This window comes from Procambarus clarkii, chromosome 12 (genome assembly GCF_040958095.1).
Source record: "Procambarus clarkii isolate CNS0578487 chromosome 12, FALCON_Pclarkii_2.0, whole genome shotgun sequence".
NCBI classification, from domain to species: domain Eukaryota; kingdom Metazoa; phylum Arthropoda; class Malacostraca; order Decapoda; family Cambaridae; genus Procambarus; species Procambarus clarkii.
The window spans coordinates 27293379-27312955 of NC_091161.1; the positions used below are offsets into that span (position 1 = coordinate 27293379).

A 19577-nucleotide genomic window follows, 5' to 3' on the forward strand; every position below is an offset into this window, starting at 1 on the left:
CGGGGTTGTGATGGGTGTGCTCGCTCTCCCAAACCCTGCCTATGCCCTGCCCTCTGCCCCACCTTCTGCCTCTGCATCGTCTCCCTCGTCGCCTTTGTTGGTCTCCTCGCCCACAGGTCCGTCTTCTCCTGCGCCGGCCCTGTCATCCGTACTAGATGCCTCCCGTGTGCTGGAGTGTGCTCTCCCGCCTGCTGAGCCTGCTCATTCTCCGGTTCCGGTCTCTGGGCGTGGTGGTGGACTTTTGCCCCGTGCTGTGGAGGCTACTGTTCTATGTGAACGTGCTGCCTTGGCTTTGGGGCTGCCTGCGCCGAGTTCTTCTGGGGCACCGCTTGCTGGGGGTGATAGTTCCGACGATCAGCGGCCTCTTGTTAAGCGCCGTCGTTCGGCTTGAGCTGCGTCACCTCGCCGGACGTAGGCGGAGGAATGCGATGCGGCGGATGGTGGGGCTGTGGACGTCGCCATGGTGTCTTCTGTGGTGTCTTCCGTGTTGGATGTTGTGCCTCCTGCTGGTGGCTCCCCTCAGTGGGCGGTTGCCCCTGGTGATCAGGACCTGGTGGTCGTATTATCGAAGGATGGGCGTCGAGGGGCTTCTGTCCATGTTCCGGTTGGTTAGGGCACTGGGGCTCCTGTGGAGAGCTCCTCCGTGGGGCTCGGTGCGGTGTCTGGTGTGGACCGCGGTGAGCGCCCTGGGTTCCAGGCTGATGTGCGGCCGGATGTGCGGCATCGTGTGCTTCCGATGGTGGGGGTGTCCCCGGGGGTCGCGACAGGTTAGGGGGGGCCTGAGGTTCTCTCAATGGCGCCCTCTGTTGTATGTGCGTCTTTGAATGCTCTTGGGGTCCAGTTGGGCCTGTTGGATGTTCTGCAGGAGCAGCGTGTGGATGTGGCTCTCATTAAGATGCATAAGGTTCATGATGTTGCAGTGTTTGAGTGTGTATTTTCATGTGGTGCTCAACCCACCGAGGACGCCTTTCGGGGGGACACTTATGTTGTTTTCTCGGAGGGCTTCCTTGTCCATGCTTCACACGGAGATGGATGAGGATGGGCGAGTGTTGTTTGTGAGAGTGGAGTTTTTGGGGTCGTCATTCCGTTCCTGCGTCATGATAGGCGGGGTATGATTTTTTGGGGGTGGATTTTAATTGCGTGACGAGTGAGTGTTAATGTAGTAGCGCTCGCCCGCAGAATGTCTCGGGTGCGCTGCTGGAGGTGGTGCGTTCCTCTGGTTTCCGGGACGCTGCTGTGCTCTTTGGGGACGAATTGTCTTGTACGTTTGCTGCGCGTGGGGCGCGTTGCAGATTGATCGGGTGTATGTTGCTGGCGGGGAATGTTCTGTGTTTGATTTCCACACTGTCCTGGTTGCATTTTCAGACCATAGTTTGGTGGTGGTCCGGGTTGGTGTGCCCAGTCATGTGCAGGGTGGTGGATGCTGAATTGTGGGTTATTGCGTTGTCCGCAGGTCTGTAGTCTGTTCGGGTTTGGTGAGTCGGGGTTCGGGCCCAGAGGTGTGCGTTTCCGTCTATTTTGGAGTTGTGGGAGTGGAGTAAGGTGCAGTGTCGTTTGTTCTTTCGCGTGGTTGCTAAACGTGAGGCTGCTGGGCGATTTGAGTTGCTGCGGTTGTTACAGGCGCAGCTGTCGCGGTTGTATGTGCAGTACAATGCTGGGGTTGATTGTTTTGGCGAGATTTCGGAATGTAAGGAGCGTATTTGTGGTTTGCGGAGTGAGTGGGCAGAGGGTGTTCATGTGCGTGCTCGTGTAAATGAGCGTGTACACGGGGAACAACTCTCTCTGAAAACGAGCCTCCGTTGGGGGCTCGTTTTCTGGCGCCGAAGCAGCGGGAGTTGTTTCGTATGTTGCATCTGTTGTTGGCAACAAATGCACGGTCATGCATGCTGGGTTTGCGTGCCTCTGACGCGTGCATGCACTGTGGTCTGCCTGAGACGCAGTTGAATGTGTTCTATTTTTGTGAGCGGTTAAGGAGTTTGCTTCATTGGTTTCGTGACGTTTTGGCCAGGGTATCGGGATGGTTTTTTGTGGTTTTTGTTTTTGTCTTGTCCGCGGGGATCTCGCCGGGTGCACAATACATTATGTTTTCTCGTTGCTGACTATGTGTATTGTGTGGGGGTTGGTCGGGAGGGAGGGTTATGGGGTTGCTAGGGTTTTGGGGTTTTTGAGAGGCCGTTTGCGGTTCACGTGGTTGTGGTTGCGGCGTGCTTTTCGGGTGGGTATGTTCGTGGGGATGCTTTTGGGTGAGATGTCGTGGGTCGGGCTCTTGGTTGTGGGTTGGTTGGGTGGGGCTGCTTCTCTTTTTGTCTTCGGTCCCCGGCCCTCCGGTAGGCCTCCTCAGTGGGGGTTGGGTGGGGTGTGTGTGTAGTTGTTTTGACTTTGTTGTGGTTGCTCCAGTGGTTGTGTGTGCGGTTTGGTTTGCTTGTGTGTGGGGGGGGGGGGGGGTGTGATTCTTTCCTGGCTCCTGCGTGGGCCTTTCAGTTTGCCCTGTGTGGGCTGTTTACACTATGTTACCACTATTCTGTTCTTTTTGGTGTGGGTGTTTATTGTGCGTATGTCTATGTATATTGTTATTCGCCTGTCTCACTTACCGAGGTCTTTGTGTTGCTGTCTCTGTGACTTGGGGGTTCTTTTTGGCCATTATTTCCTGGTCATAGTCTGTTTCATGTGCCATGTGGTTTTGCCTTGTGCTGTGTATGTGGTTGTGTGCGTCGTGTGTATGCGTGGATTTATTCTGTGCCCATTATTTCTGTATGTCTTTTTATGTATATGTATTTGCTGTATGTCACTTTCATATTTCCTGTGTACCTTGTAGTTTGCCTCTGTACCTGAAATTTCGGTGATCTGGTGGTGTTCTGTATTATTATGCACATATATTTACAAATCTATATAGATGTGACAGTAATTAGGTCAAGTGGAGGAGCAGGTCGGTATATTGAAGAGGAGCTGGCATGCACAGAGCTCCTGAAATCGTCCAATGAGGTGGTAGAGGTACTTGGAATCCAACCCGTTCTTGCACTTTCTTAGTCAATATTGACTTATTAAATACGTGCATATGTGACATACTAGTTTACCTTGAAAAGCTTCACAGAAAACACCGACCTTACCTAACCTTCTTAGTATGTTAAGATAAGCATCTTATTGCTTCTTAATTACAATTATTACTTAACCTATACCTATAATAGGTATTACAATTATTACTTAACCTATACCTATAATAGGTTAAGTAATAATTGTAATTACGAAGCAATAAGATGCTTAACATACTAAGAAGGTTAGGTAAGGTCGGTGTTTTCTATGAAGCTTTTCAAGGTAAAATAGTATGTTTAGTATTTCACATATGCACGTATTTAATAAGTCAATATTGAATGTAAGAAAGTGCGAGAACGGGTTGTGGAATAAGGTAGAAAATATGAATCTACTTATTATTTTAATATACAAACTGCCAGATAAAACAGTTGAGGAATTCACTGAACAGATCCACAAAATAGAGAATATCCTTGATAACCTAGCAAACCCAGTACCAGATAACATCTTCCTTGGAGACTTCAATCTACCCAGTTTAAAATGGAGAATAGTAAACAATATCATAGCGGGAAGTCAATCTGACCAACCACAGGTCAGAGAACTACTGAGATTCTGTGACAAATTCTCGCTCAGTCAGCAGATTACAGAACCAACTAGGAACGAAAACACGCTGGACCTGACATTCACGAACAATGAGGAGCTAATCAGAGACATTATTGTCTCAGACACTACGTACTTTGGACCACAAGCTCATTGAAGTGCAAACGAATATTAATAACGGTAGTAGGCCCAAGAGAAACAACAAGCGAGAAGGGCTATAAAATAAATTAAATTTTAATAAGAGGATAGACTGGGAGAAAATAAACAGGGAACTTACAAACATCAATGGGAAAATGTTCTAAGAAATAAAAATCCTACACAAGGAATAGAAAACTGACTTCTAAAGCATATGAAGTCTGTCTGAAACATGTTCCTTTGGGGAAAGCCAGAAAGAGGTCCAATGTAGAAAGAGAACGCAGACAACATTACAAAAGGAGGAAGAAATTAACGGAAATGCTTAAGCAGACACGACTCTCCATGCAAAGAAGAAATAATTTAAACAGGGAGATTGAAGAAATCGAACAGACTGAAGCCTTCCTATCAGACTGAAGAAAGGCAACTAGAACAGAAAGCAGTTCAAGAAATAAAGAAAAACCCAAAATATTTCTTCACATATGCTAAATCAAAAGCGAAAACCACTGCAAGTATTGGACCTATTCGTATTAGTGAAGATTCATACACTTTGGATGACAAAGAAATTAGTGAAATCCTAAAAAGCAGTATGAGGACATGTTTAGCACTCCGATACTCAGCATGAATGTGGAAGATTCGGACAATTTCTTTATGAATGATACTCAAACACCTGTAAATATAACGGATATCAACACGAGCGTGGCAGATTTTGAAAGAGAAATAGACAATATGCCCATGCCCCGGGTCCAGACTCATTGAATTCAATATTTATAAAGAAATGCAAAGTGCCAGTAGCACAGGCACTCAGCATAGTGTGGAGGAAGAGCTTGGACACAGGGGAGATACCAGATGCGCTTAAAGCAGCAGGCATTGCCCCTCTACACCAGAGTGGTAGCAAAGTATTGGCAAAGAATTATAGGCCAGTTGCACTAACGTCCCACATAATAAAAGTGTTTGAGAGAGTGATCAGGAGTCAGGTCACTAGATTCATGGGAACCAATGACGTCCACAATCCAGGCCAACATGGATTTAGAGCAGGAAGATTATGCCTCTCACAGCTACTTGACCACTATGACAAAATCACTGAGGCATTAGAGGAAAAACATAATGCAGATGTCGTATACACAGATTTTGCAAAGGCATTCGACAAATGTGATCATGCACACAAATTGAGGTCAATGGGTATAACTGGTAAAGTAGAACGCTGGATATTCAATTTCCTGTCGAACAGAACACAAAGAGTAACAGTCAATCAAGTAAAATCGAGTCCGAGCGCAGTTAAAAGCTCTGTACCTCAAGGTACAGTCCTTGCATCACTGCTGTTTTTATTCTCATATCAGATAGACAAAAACACAAGTCACAGCTTCGTGTCATCCTTTGCAGATAAAAAAATCCGCATGAAAATTACCTCTGCTGATGACATTGATAAACTACAAACATATTAACAAAGTTTTCGATTGGGCAGCAGAAAATAACATGATGTTTAACGGTGATAAATTCCAGGTACTCAGATACGGCAAAAATGAGGATCTTAAACATTATACAGAGTACAAAACACAATCGAATCTGCCCATAGTAGGAAAACAGCATGTCAAGGACTTGGGAATAATGATGTCCGACGACCTAACGTTTAGGGAACATAACCAAGCAAGTATTGCGTCAGCCAGAAAAATGATAGGATGGATTACGAGAACCTTCAAGTCCAGAGATCCCATCACAATGGTTGTACTCTTCAAATCACTTTTGTTGTCCCGTCTTGAGTACTGTTCAGTACTCACTTTCCCCTTCAGAGCAGGAGAGATTGCAGAAATTGAGGGAATACATAGAACATATACAACACGCATAGACGAGATAAAGCGCCTAAATTATTGGGATCGTCTCAAAGCTCTCCAAATGTACTCACTAGAAAGGAGACGAGAGAGATACCAAATAATATACACATGGAAAATACTGGAGGGACAGGTCCCAAATCTGCACAGTAAAATAACAACGTTCTGGAGTGAACGACATGGAAGAAAATGCAGAATAGAACCAGTGAAGAGCAGAGGTGCCATGGGCACAATCAGAGAACACTGTATGAACATCAGAAGTCCACGGTTGTTCAACGTCCTACCAGCGAGCATCAGAAATATAGCAGGAACAACCGTGGACATCTTCATGAGGAAACTAGATTGCTTCCTTCAAGGAGTGCCGGACCATCCGGGCTGTGGTGGGTATGTGGGCCGCTTCAAGCAACAGCCTGGTGGACCAAACTCTCACAAGTCAAGTCTGGCCTCGGGCCTGGGCTTGGGGAGTAGAAGAACTCCCAGAACCCCATCAACCAGATAACTGTCTTTGTTTCTGTATTGTGTATTATGTTGTACCTTGTGTAATTCTTTTATGAACATGAAAACGAAGACAAAATGTGTTGCATTGTTTTCATTTATGTACTATTTTCCTGTGTTTGTAATTATTATTGTGTTTGTCATTATTGTTGTTTGTTTTATTGATGTGTTTTTTGGTGTCGGCCCTTCAGGCCGGTGTTTTGTACTTAGACCATTTGTTATTTTGTACTTTTGTGCTCTACTTTGTTTTGTTCTAGTTTTGTTTTCTGTTTTGCTTTTATTGTACTTATACGCGTGCTCGCATGTAAAAAAAAACAAAAATCACTATCTCCAGGAATGTGAAGCAACCAATTACCTTACAAGAGCTCTAAGAGTCCCTGAATCTTGCAGTAACCACCCTGAAGCCATCAACACTGCCACTATTCTGGTCAAAAAGAGTTGTCCAGCAGCTGGACACCCTCAAATATTATCAAGCAGTATCCTCCCCCGCGATAGCAGCCTGACTTAAATGTGAACTCGGCACACAGTATTCTTTTACTAAACAAAAATCTACCACTTACGGGCTATTCATGCCCGGTGCCATCTCTTGGGTGGCTTAATATTCATCAATTAATCCATTTGTTCCACTATATCACACACACACACCCGGTCCACACCACTTAAAAGTCAGGACTCGCCCCATGGACGGCCATACCGTCACCAAAAGCGACTTCTTTAAGATCTTAAAAGAAGCCGTCTGATTACACCATTTTACCTTGGTCAAGAAGGTGAGAATATTGTTCTCTATTTCTTGTGGAGGATCTCTAAAAAATTAAAACTAAAAAAATTGATTGCACACTTAGCAAAGTGCACCACTTCTTTCCTCTCTTCCCACATCAGTACATCGCCGACCAAACAGTTATCAGCCGGACCAGCCACTGGATCTGTAAATCGACAACTCATCGCTGCCTTCTCTGCAACGGCAATCAACCTGCAATTTCACACCGCTTTTCCAGCAGACAGGAAAAAATCAAGGCCCAGGTTGAAACAAAGACAGCCAACCTTCTCAACCCCGCCACCAGAGCCCCTGATGCTATACCCAACACCTCAGCTCTCACCAACCAACCAGACGATTCCTAGTCTTACCAAACAGTGGTTCCTCCTACCAGTCAAGCCAGCCTTCACAATGGGACCCCAGGGGCCCCCAAAGGGGACCGACAACTACCGATTCATCAGGGAACTGAATGTGCTGTACCTATATAATATAACCTATACCTATACCTGTAGTATATACCTGTAGTGCTGTACCTATATAATAAACAAACTGGGAGCAAATAAACCAGGACTTCACAGAAATAAACTGGGAAGAACAGCTAGAAAATGCAAACCTGAACCAGTGCCTGGAAAAAATAAGTTCAGTAGCACTAGAAATATGTTCAAACCGCATACCCCTAAGAAAAAAGAGGAAGAGATGCAGATTGGAACGGGAACGTCGTTCCCTATATAGGCGAAGAAAACGAGTCGCGGAACAACTTGAGAGTCGCACCCTATCTCAAGAACGGCGAAGAAGGTTAGGTAGAGAAATAGAAACAATTGAACTCAAGCTACAAGAATCATAAAAAACCCAGGAGAGGCAAAGAGAGCAAAAGGCCATCAGTGAAATAGAGAGAAATCCGAAATATTTTTTCTCCTATGCAAAATCAAGATCAAAAACCACATCTAGTATCGGGCCCCTGCGAAAGGGAGATGGAACTTTCACCGATGACAACAAAAAATGAGCGAGCTAGTGAGGAAGCAGTACGACTGTTTTCAGCGAGCTATTAAACGCACTAAAGATTGATAACCCAAATGAATTTTTCAAGGATATGATACCAACATCAAATCATATATCAGACGTCACCCTATCCCCACTGGATTTTGAAGAAGCCATAAACAGTATGCCTATGCACTCTGCACCAGGCCCGGATTCTTGGAACTCCATATTCATCAAGAACTGTAAAAAACCACTATCGCAGGCCCTCCACATTCTGGGGAGACAAAGCCTAGATACTGGCGTTATCCCTTATATACTAAAAACAGCAGAGATAGCACCACTTTATAAAGGAGGAAATAAGGCAGAGGCAAAAAATTACAGACCGATAGCACTAACATCGCACATCATAAAAAATTGAGAGTGCTAAGAAGTAAGATTACAAAATACATGGAATCACAGCATCTTCATAACCCCGGACAACATGGTTTCAGAACAGGGCGCTCTTGCCTGTCGCAGTTGCTGGACCACTATGATATGGCATTAGATGTTATGGAAGACAAACAAAACGCTGATGTAATTTATACAGATTTCGCAAAAGCTTTTGATAAATGTGACCATGGTGTTATTGCACATAAAATGCGTTCAAAAGGAATTACCGGAAAAATAGGCAGATGAATCTACAATTTCCTGACTAACAGAACCCAATGAGTAATAGTCAACAAAATAAAATCCAGCCCATCAACCGTGAAGAGCTCAGTCCCCCAGGGTACTGTGCTTACTCCAGTACTTTTTCTCATCCTCATATCGGACATAGACAAGCACACAACCTATAGTACTGTATCACCCTTTGCAGATGACACTAGGATCTTCATGAGAGTAGGCAACATAGAGGACACGGCAAACCTCCAATCAGATGTAGATCAGGTCTTTCTATGGGCTACAGAAAATAATATGGTGTTTAACGAAGATAAGTTCCAGCTCATGCGCTATGGTAAAAATGAAAATATAAAAACGGAAACCATGTACAAAACTCAGGCAAATCATAACATATAACGAAAAGGCAATGTAAAGGATCTGGGTGTACTCATGTCGGAAGACCTTACCTTTAAAGAACACAATAAAGTAGCCGTCACAACTACAAGAAAAATGACAGGTTAGATAACAAGAACCTTTCACACTAGAGATGCTATACCGATGAGGATACTTTTCAAAACGCTTGTGCTCTCGAGAGTGGAGTACTGCTGTACAATGACAGCCCCTTTCAAAGCTGGAGAAATTGCTGACCTGGAGAGCTTGCAGAGATCCTTTACTGCTAGAATCCGCTCAGTAACACATCTAAACTATTGGGACCGACTAAAGAGCCTAAATCTGTACTCCCTTGAGCGCAGGCGGGAGAGAATACCTAATAATTTACGCGTGGAAAATATTAGAGGGGCTGGTCCCAAACCTGCACACAGAAATAACATCACATGATACCAGAAGACATGGCAGGATGTGCAAAATACCCCTGTTGAAAAGCAGAGGTGCAACAGGTACTCTGAGAGAGAACTATCAATATCAGAGGACCGAGACTGTTCAACACTGCTTCCACTACACATAAGGGGCATAACTGCCAAACCCCTCACAGTGTTCAAGAGAGAACTGAATAAGCACCTCCAAAGAATACCTGATCAACCAGGCTGTGACTCATACGTCAGGCTGCGAGCAGCCGCGTCCAACAGCCTGGTTGATCAGTCCAGCAACCAGGAGGCATGGTCGACAACCGGGCCGCGGGGACGCTAAGCCCCGGAAGCACCTCAAGGTAACCTCAAGGTAATGTACCTAGATAATGGCTTGGGCCTCATCATAGATTCTGATGCAAGTCTCATTACCTCCCCTATCACACCAGGGACTTCCACAAGGTCGACTGCTAGGTTGATATCTACTCAGAAGTCAGCTCCACTATAGACCCAGAGTAGAAGGAGAAGCAGACGAGTAAGCAGGGCAACCATAATCGAGCTTAGACAGGACAAGAGAGGAATGTAAAGCAAGGAGAGTGCGCCTATCTGCCCCCCAAGAAGTATGGGACAAGACCCGAAGGAGGGCAAAGGACTTAGGAGCACTCAACACGGAGGTAAGAGACATGGGGAGACCAAGACAAACGAGTGTCAAGGAATAACCCCAAAAGCTTCGCGGAATCTTTGTATTCAAGGGGATGACCATAAAGTGACAAAGAGGGACGAAGAACAACCCGTTTCCGCATAAACGTCATGGCACAAGTCTTAGAAGTAGATAACTTGAAGCCATGATCGGTGGCCCAAGACGACACGACATCAATTGCAAGTTGAAGCTGGCGCTGAAGGAGAGGCGAATCATCACCCTGACAGCAAAGGGTAAGATCATCGACATAGAGAGCGGAGAAGACACCAGAAGGAAGAGAGGAAAGAAGACCATTGAGGGCAACCAGAAAAAGAGTAGTGCTCAGAACACTACCCTGGGGCACACCTTCATATTGCTGAAAAGAGGCAGAGAACGCGGTACCAAGGCGCACCCGAAAGGAACGACGGGAGAGGAAGCTGCGGAGAAAGAGAGGGAGATGACCACGAAGGCCAAAAAAATGAAGTTGAGATGGAATATGATATCGCCAAGTGGTGTCGTAAGCCTTTTCCAGGTCAAAAAGGACGGCAACAACGGAGGTCTTCGCAGCAAAAGCAGTACGAATATAGACCTCCAAGTTCACCAGGACATCTGTCGTGCTGCGGCACTTGCGGAAACCAAATTGAGAAGGGGAGAGGAGGTGGTGGTGTTAATGAATGATAATGAATACCATTGGAGCCCGCCGCCGTAGAACCGCAGAGGGCCAGGGCAGAACGAAGTTCAGAGAGAGAGAAGGGATCATGATAGGAAAGTTGAAGACGAGTGCAGAAATCTAAATGTCGAGACTCAAGGACAGGTTTACGAAGAAGAAAAGATTGGGGAAGATGAAGACCAGAGCTAACAGAAGAAAAGTGGGAACCCAGTTCGGAAGCGACCTGCAACGGGTCCGCCACAAGAGTATCATGGAGGTGAAGGGCCGGTGAAACATCAGGAACGAATTTACCCGCTATCTTGCGGATACGCTTCCAGATCTGGGCCAGAGGAGTTTCGGACGTAATTGTTGAGACATAAGATGCCCAACATTCACGTTTAGCCGTACGGATGGCCCTACGGGCCACCGCACTCGCTTTCCGAAAGAAAAGAAAAGAATCGGTCGTCTGCCTACGGCGGTGCCTCTTCCAGGCTGCACACTTACAGCGGACAGCCCGAGCACAGTCCGTATTCCACCAGGGAACGCACTTCCGTGGACCCCGAGAGGAAGAGCGAGGGATAGAGCGGAAGGCAACGTTGAAGACAGTGTCATGAAAAAGGAGGAGAGCGCAAGAGAGAGGCAGAAGGGAGAAGTCAGAGAGAGTAGCACTGAGGGTAAATAGGGTCCAGTCCGCCTTAGGAAACTGCCACCTAGGGAAAGAGTGGGAAGGGCGAAAAGAGAAAAAGGAAACAAGGATGGGGAAATGATCACTTCCATGGAGGTCATCAAGAACCTGCCACGTGAAATCTAAGTAAAGAGAAGAGGAGCAGAGACAGAGATCAAGACAAGAAAGGGTGCGAGTCCGAGAGTCCAAATGAGTGGGCTCACCAGAATTCAGAAGATACAGGGAAGAAGAGAGGAGAAACGGCTCAAGAAGGCGACCCCGGGTATTCGTCAGAACGTCACCCCAAAGAGAATGACGACAATTGAAGTCACCCAGCAGGAGCACAGGCTCCGGCAAGGAGTCTAGGTGGTGTTTCAAATCAGGAAGAGAAAGCGGGACATTCGGGGGGAGATAAATGGAACAAACTGTGTACCATTTCCCCACAAAGATACGAACAGCAGAACAATGGAGAGGCGAAGGAAAAAGTAAAGGAACAAAGGGAACATCAGCACGAATCAAAAGAGCAGAAGAATTAGAAGCCCCAGCAACGGGTGGGGGGGGAGGAGAGAAAGGAATAGCCACGAAAACGACCAGGACGAGCACCAAGCATCGGCTCCTGGAGACAGACACAAAGGGGCGAAAACCGCGAAATCAGAAGTTGGAGTTCGAGGAAATTGGCGTAATAACCTCGAACGTTCCATTGAAGAATGGACAACGACGAGAACAGAAAGAACAAAAACAGAGAACAAGGAAGAAACAAAGGCGAAAGAGCAACAGAGCACGTTAAAGAATATCAGGGTCGGGATCAGGGTCAGCAAAGTCAGGGTTAGGGGGCATGGGTAAACTGAGCAAAGACGGGGGGAAGGAAACGGGAGAACAGATCAGAGGTGGGCGGGTGGGGTCCGGAGGAGGAAGAGGAGGGGACAACGGAGAGCAGCAGTCAAGGACAGCAGCAGGAAAAGGGGTAGAAAGAGGGGAGTGTACCTCAGCAAGGGCAGCAACCGAGAGGGAAGCGGGGGCTTAAGAAACCTCCATAGCAGGAACACGGGGCGCAACCACCGAAATGGGAGGGGAAGGAGCGAGAGAGGCAGAAGTAGGGGCCAAGGAAGAAAGCGAAACCTTCTTACCCGCCGGGGATGAGAAAGGAGAGGAGCCAGGTTTACGCTTCTGACTTAAAGAGACAGGTGTCCCAGCAACCACGTACTGGGCAACGGATTCTAGCGTCTCAACAGGAGAAGCTGAACGAGAGCACACATGACGGCCGTTTGGAGAGCGATGGACATCAGCCCGCACCGACAGGCGGCGGGGAGAGTCAAGAGACGGAGGGGAAGGACGGGAGGGAGGAACGGAGGGAGACGAGGAAGAAGACACAGGAGACACAACAGACCGGGTAAAAAGAAGGGGAACCCCAGACAGAGGACCAGGAGGTGGATCCATCGGGAGAGAACCCAAAGGAACAGAGGAGGGGGCAGTGGGCGTATCAGGGTCCAAGGCCCGGAAACGGTTGTGAGTCTGAGGAAGGCGGGAAGGACAAGGAGAGGAAGAGCGCAACACTCGAGGATAAGAGATATTAGCATAAGGCGGGAGCCGGCGAACCTGGCGTCTCGCCTCAGGAAAAGATAAATGCTCCCGGTGCTTCAAGTTGAGGACGGCTGCCTCAAGCTAGTAATGGACACACGCACGGGAGAAGGTAGGATGGGCCTCACCACAGTTGAGGCAACGATCCTTGGGAGAAGTGCACTCCGACTTAGAGTGACCTTCGCCACCACACAAAGGACAGAGAGAGACAGTCCCGGAGCAGCGGAGGGCACCATGCCCAATTTTCCAGCACTTGTTGCAGAGCCGAGGAGAAGGAATGTACTCCTGGACAGAGCACCTGGCACCAGCAAGAATGACAGAGGGTGGAAGGGTCCTACCATCAAAGGTAATCTTCACAACCCGGAGGGGTTGACGGCGACTACCACTAGGGGGACGAGTAAACGTGTCCACCTGGAGAATAGAATGGCCCTGGGCAGCAAGGATATGTCGAATATCGTCGTGGCAGTCGCGCAGGTCCCGAACACCGGTCGCAACATGGGCGGGAACAGAATAGTGCCAACACTGGCATTCAACTGAGCGTTCTTCGAGACCCGAACAGGGGTCTCTCCAAGGAAGGATAAGGCAGCCAAGCGGGAAGCAGCATCCTGAGAAGGAGCAGCAACGACACGTGTACCGAGACGAGTGGGGTTGAAAGTAATGGAGGCATCCACGGAATCAACGAGATGTCGATGGAGGGAGAAATCGTCAGGAGGTGCAGAATCAAGAGGGAGGAGATCAATATATTTGGCCCACGAAGCGGGACCAAACAAGGCTTGATATGTAGTAGAACTGGAAGGAATCGAGCGAGGGCGGCCGTGACGAGGACGGCGGTGAGAACCCCCAGAGAGAGAGGGGTTAAAAGGCGCAGTAGTTACAACTAGAGAAGGAGCCGCGCCAGGGGACGAGGTAGTCACCACTGGGGGCTTGGGGCTCGACCCAACCACAGAGGATGCAGCGGAGGCTACAGAGCCCGGTCTTCCAACACGGACTGACTCGGGGGCTTGGTCGCCCACCCCACGAGCCTGAGAAGGTACACCAGAAGCAGCCGAAACAGGGGTCATCATCATTACGAAAAGAAAAATTAATTCACGAATGTGCCCCCACACCCACCATGGAGCCACAATTAGAGGCAGGACACCCAACAAGAAGCTATCGCCGATCATTGCCGGGGCCTCCTTGGGGTGCGTCGTGAGTATACGCCCCACAAACGCCACCTTAAGAACAGTCAGTCCGTCGAGATCGGGTTCAGTGACGAAAGGGGGATTGACAATAAAAGGTTCCCCTCGCTCTCGACGTCGGGTACTACAGTTCTACGGGTACAGGTGCTTCCTCCTCAAGCACCCGGGTGTCAAAATAGAAGAAGTCCAAGGGAAGAACCAGAACAAGCAGAAGGTCGGCAGGAAACGGCAAGCAGATAGGAGAAGAGGGGGAGAAAAACGAAACAGAAGGAAAAGGAAAAGGTGCCCAGCAGAATTGGAGAGGACGGCAGCAGGAGCACAAGGCTAGAACAGGACAGAGGACTGTCCCAAGGAGCATCACACTCCGGCAGCCGCCCACTAAGCCCCCACACGGCAACAACGAGCTGAGGGGCCCCCACACGGCAACAACGAGCTGAGGGGCCCCCACACGGCAACAACGAGCTGAGGCCCCCCCCCCCCGGAAAAGAAAAATTACAGATCTCCAGTCTCAGCTATTGGTAATGGCTCCAAAGAGCCTCCACTTTCAGGCTATTCATGCCCGCGCCACCTTTCGTGTGGCTTAATCTTTATCAATCAATCCATTTGGTCACCATAGGACCAACCGACCCCAAGTCTTCAACTACCCATCTGACCATTTTCCACCTTTGGATATTAATGCAAGTGACGTTTTGTTATTTAGAGCAGTGCAGCTAGATTAGTAAATCATCGACAGAGTTCGAGTGCATCACTTCACTACTTGAAAAATGTGGAAATTATACTGCATTTCTGTAGTGATGGCGACTGCAGTTATAAAGGCTTACATCTATGGAAAACATGAGCCTCTGGATCCCGAAGAAAGTGTTAACTGGAACTCGTTTATGCCCAAGGAAACCTAGGAATGAGCACAGAACAGTTAAGCAAAATCCCAGTTTGCCTTTAGACCTTCAAAATCTATTTCCGGAACATTTAAAAACGACGAAAGTATTTTTGCGCGCGCTGTACAATTTGGTAAATGTACCACCAGAGGTCGTGAAGGATGCCTGACCCATCGAGATGCTCAACATGCTTAAAGCAAAACGCTCATCAGAAACGTTCGTTAACACATTAAGTTAACCCATGACATGACTTGACATACCACCAGTGATCATAGAGGAAGGCGACTCCCTCATGATTCTCAATTTCTTCGAGGCAAAATATTTGACAGCCAGACACAAACGTTCAATCAATGACATCACTGTTGATATCCCAGACTTCTTAAGTGATGGAGAATTGGGATATATAGTGATGATCAAGATGTAGTGCCTCGGCCTGACAAACACTAACAAATAATGTTCGTCAACTTTACGACAATAACGAACACCTTACACGTGAAATGTCAATGCAGCTGGTGTCACATCTAGACGCTACAGGAGTTCGAGGCTGCTCGCACAGTTCCAGAAAATTACTCGAATACATGTCTAAATGTATTAAAAACCCTAAAAAAATTTAAATCTCATATTCCAAGAATGTAATTTTATTATTTAATATGAACAATGAAATATAAACTATTTATGTAATAATATTATGAAATAAAACATGTTTTAACAAGTGTGAATCATTTGCCAAATTCCGCATGTAATTCCATATCTTGCAGATAAGCCGTGTTCTCGTCTATTAAACCAATACATAACCAATGTGTTTTGGGTAAATAATATATGAAGTCGCTTCTTAAAATTAAGCTTCCCTCAGGCGGCGTAGTCTTATTTGATATTTACAATGAGGAGGACATAATGAAACCCACAGACGCAGAAACAGCCTTTGATCAACACATCCAGTCTTGGTAGTTTGTTTATAAAGAACTTAAAAATAATAATAATAATCACTAACATACACTTGAATCCCTTCAGCAGTCACACGCCGGTTACATCGGCCCGTCCTCTGGAGTTGCCACGACGGACATAAAATGATTAACTAAATTGCTGTTTGGAATTTTGACGTTAAAATGTGATGCAATATTCGAGAGGACACTTTGGTTGCTAACCAACATTGTCCTGAATTTGTATCATTAATCTACAACCTAATTCACAACCATAATTTATTATTTTCTAGTTCGAAAATGGTCTAATTTGGTTTCATTATTTCGTGATAATTATTATTATTATTAACTTCTGCCATTATTATTCTTTCTAGCATCAGAACAGTAGACAACATATTTGGACATTAAGGGCAGCTCCTGTTAACGGTTGAAACAATCGGTAAAACAATCCACGTCTTCTTTAAGAACATAAAAATCAAGGATACTGGCCCTCACATGGAAGCTTCTATTTATATTCAGTCATTCATATACGACTAACCTACGCTTGAAACAATCAAAGGACCCAAAATCTATTATGTTACCCGGTAATTTGTTCGACAAATCAACCACCCTGTTACTAAACCAGTATTTATCAAAGTCTTTCCTAAATCTAGACTTTTTTTTTTTTTTTTGAGATATATACAAGAGTTGTTACATTCTTGTACAGCCACTAGTACGCGTAGCGTTTCGGGCAAGTCCTTAATCCTATGGTCCCTGGAATACGATCCCCTGCCGCGAAGAATCGTTTTTTCATCCAAGTACACATTTTACTGTTGCGTTAAACAGAGGCTACAGTTAAGGAATTGCGCCCAGTAAATCCTCCCCGGCCAGGATACGAACCCATGACATAGCGCTCGCGGAACGCCAGGCGAGTGTCTTACCACTACACCACGGAGACTGCACTAATTTAATTTTCATCCATTGTTTCGTATTCAGTTAAGTGTCGATGTATTTTATACCTTAACCTTGTTATGCCCGTTCTTCAGCTTTTACGCTTGGGGGGGGGGGGGGGGGGAAGGAAATAGCCTAAACTACTCATCCCTGCAAGATATACTTTGTCTCAAACATAGTTTAACTAATACACGTCAATCAGGGCCAACCCTAACTCTTCGCCTTTCTAGATAATGAATTAAGCTTTAACAATCTTTTTCCACATGGAATGGTTCCCAATTCGTAGTGTTAACATTGTCATTCCATGCATGACGCGTTCTATAGTATGGATACCTAAAACTGAACTTCATAATCAAAATGAGGTCTAACTAGCTAGTTACAGCTTCAGAAAAACACAATGTGTTTTATTGCTAACGCTTCTAGAAATATTCCCAGGGTCCTATTTGCCTTATTTCGAACAGTTATACATAGATTTTTTTTGCTTACATTTCTTACTATTTATGACCAAGATTCCTTTCGCAATCTCATCACCTTCCCTCTAGGTAATGACTATCATCATTACCTAGCCGTATAACCTTACTTGAGTTGCCGTTTTCGCTGGCAGGGGGTGTGGGTGTGTCAACCCTCCCTGCTGTTCCTGGTGGTGGGGACGTGGCGTGTTTGCGATGGGCAGCCCTATTCCAGCTGTCGTGAGGATAAACTCCATAGGATTGGAGTTTACTGGCCGTGTTGGTTACCCGCTAGTGGACTTTGTCTTGAGTGACATGCTACACGTCCCGGTCAAGGACGTATATGGTGTCCAGCTGGTCATTGCTCGCCGTGTCATCATCAAGTTTGTGGGTGAGGCAGTGTACCATGATTTTCTCCGGAGGTACGAAGGGCGTACTTTGAAGCTGCAGGACGGTACCGGGTCTGTGACCATTTCAGACCGTAGGGGGCTGTGACGTAAGTGTCCATGGAGCCCCCATTGAGTTTCCCGAGACTCTCCTCCAGCGTTTCTTCCAGAGGTACGGCTCCGTCGTCAGTGTGCAGATGAACTCTATATCGTCTGGCACGTATTCGGGTGTGAAGACCAACATTCGGACCCTCGGGATGCGCCTGAGGTCGGACATTCCGTCATCTGTCCAGCTGTTAGGATACTACGTGCGGGTGTTTTATGCCCGACAACCCCGTACTTGCTTCCGGTGTGGCTTGTTGGGGCATCAGGCTGCCGTGTGTACTGCTGATCCGGTCGCTCTCGTGAACTTTTTCTGTGAAGATAATTTCCCGCTGCTCCCTCTGGAGGAGGACTCCGGGGGTGAGGAGGTGAGCGTCCCGTTCGCGGCTGAGGCTCCCCCCAGCGTCGCCCGACGTTCCCCCGGTTGTCGCAGACCCTCCTCCGGATGTTGCGGTGCCGTCGGATGTTCCTCCTGACCATGTCTCTGGCCCTGCTGCTCCTGTGGACCTTCCTGGTACTCCCTGTGAGGCGTCGCCATCTGCTTTCTCGTCTTCGGATGTGGAACCTGGCCCTGCGTCCGCACCTCGGGTCCCTACTGTGCTGGGTGCTGGGGTGGCTGTGGAGCCTCCTGCTGTGTGTGGTCCGGTTCCTCCTGTGGTCGAGGCTGCTGCCGTTCTGCGTCGGGCGTCAGTTCGTCCGGCTAGTGGTGCCCATGCTTCTGTGCTTCTGGATCTGCTTCCGGCTCTGACGATATCCGGCCGGAGCCCAAACATTCCAGGCATTCGTCTACTGCCTGGGCTGATGTTGGGGACTTCAGCGACAGTGGGTCTTCAGGTGTTGACGGCGTGGCTCCGGATGTGTCGTTGTTTCCATGGTTGGTGGTGGCGGAGGTACATGTGCCTGCTGGTGCTGATGCCTGTGTCTCGGGTGTGCCTCTTGTTCCTTCTCCGCCCGGGGGCTCTCCGCAGTGGGGTGTGGTGGCTTCCGATGCCAGGGATGGTGAGGATGCTGGTGCTGGGCATGGCCTGGTGGTGACTTTACGAAAGGATGCACGCCGCCTTGGTTCCCTGCTCTCGTCTGGTGGTGTGCCGGTGGCCGCTGGTGCCCCTGTGGTGGTCCCCTCTGTCCGGTCCCCTCTTGTGGGGTTGCGTTTTGAGGACCTGGAGGCCTGGGTTGCGAGTTCCTGCCGTCTGAAAGGCCGGAGGACTTTTCTGATGAGCGGGTTCCAGGTGTATGGGATAGGGTGGCGGTTACTCACGTCCGGAGGGACACCATATGGGTTCCCTGTCTGCAGGTGTTTGTTGCTGGGGTTCCGGTTCAAATGGCGCCCCCGGTGATGGGTCAACCCTCTTGGGGAAGGTGGCTGCTTTGGGAGGCGTTTAATGTGCGGTATCCCCAGGTCATGTTCCCGGGCAATTATGTAAGCTGATTTTACTTTGCCATGTATGTTATCCTTCTGCTTTGCTCGCATGTGTTTTTATTCTTAGCTTGTTGTGTGCTATGCGATTTTCTTGTTTTGTTTCATGATGTCCTTTATGTTGTGTTTTGTTCTCGGTCCTTCAGGCCGATGCGTGTTTGTTGTTGTGTATGTACCTATGTTTATTTTCAGATTTGCATGGATTGCTTGTTTATTATTATTATTGTTTCTTTTGGCCTCGCCCTTTGTTGCGGGGCGATTGGTTTGGTGTGAGTTATTATTCATATATTGTTTCTGTGCTGTACGTTTGCACTCGTGTTTTATTATTGCTTTACATGTTGTACTTGTTTATTATTTTTGTTTTGTTGTGTATTTTGATTGTCCTCTTATGTGTCCTGTTATGCCTCTTGATGTTTGTTTTATGCTGTTTTGTTTTGAAATGTTACTGTGCTTGCTTATGTGACATTTTTTCTATTTTGTGTCTTGATGTCTGCTG

The 19577-nt window shown here is 47.3% G+C and overlaps 1 protein-coding gene across 1 annotated transcript; it reads right to left on the reverse strand.

Annotated features, from left to right (window-relative positions):
- Window positions 1-368: 368 nt before the first annotated feature.
- Window positions 369-18202, reverse strand: LOC138363989 (calcium homeostasis endoplasmic reticulum protein-like). The gene is made up of 3 exons (XM_069323439.1): window positions 17948-18202; window positions 17582-17825; window positions 369-859 (listed from the first exon to the last, which is right to left on the reverse strand). Exons 1-3 carry the CDS (start codon window positions 18200-18202, stop codon window positions 369-371), a joined length of 990 nt encoding a protein of 329 aa, XP_069179540.1.
- Window positions 18203-19577: the final 1375 nt, after the last annotated feature.

Coding starts and splice junctions, on each gene's coding strand:
- LOC138363989 (XM_069323439.1), bottom strand. CDS start 18,202: ATGGCGACGCCTCACAGGGAGTACCAGGAAGGTCCACAGGAGCAGCAG. Junction 17,826..17,947: donor CGAGAGCGACCGGATCAGCA/GTACACACGGCA, acceptor GTCCGACCTCAG/GCGCATCCCGAGGGTCCGAA. Junction 860..17,581: donor TACCTCCGGAGAAAATCATG/GTACACTGCCTC, acceptor CTGCTCCTGCAG/AACATCCAACAGGCCCAACT.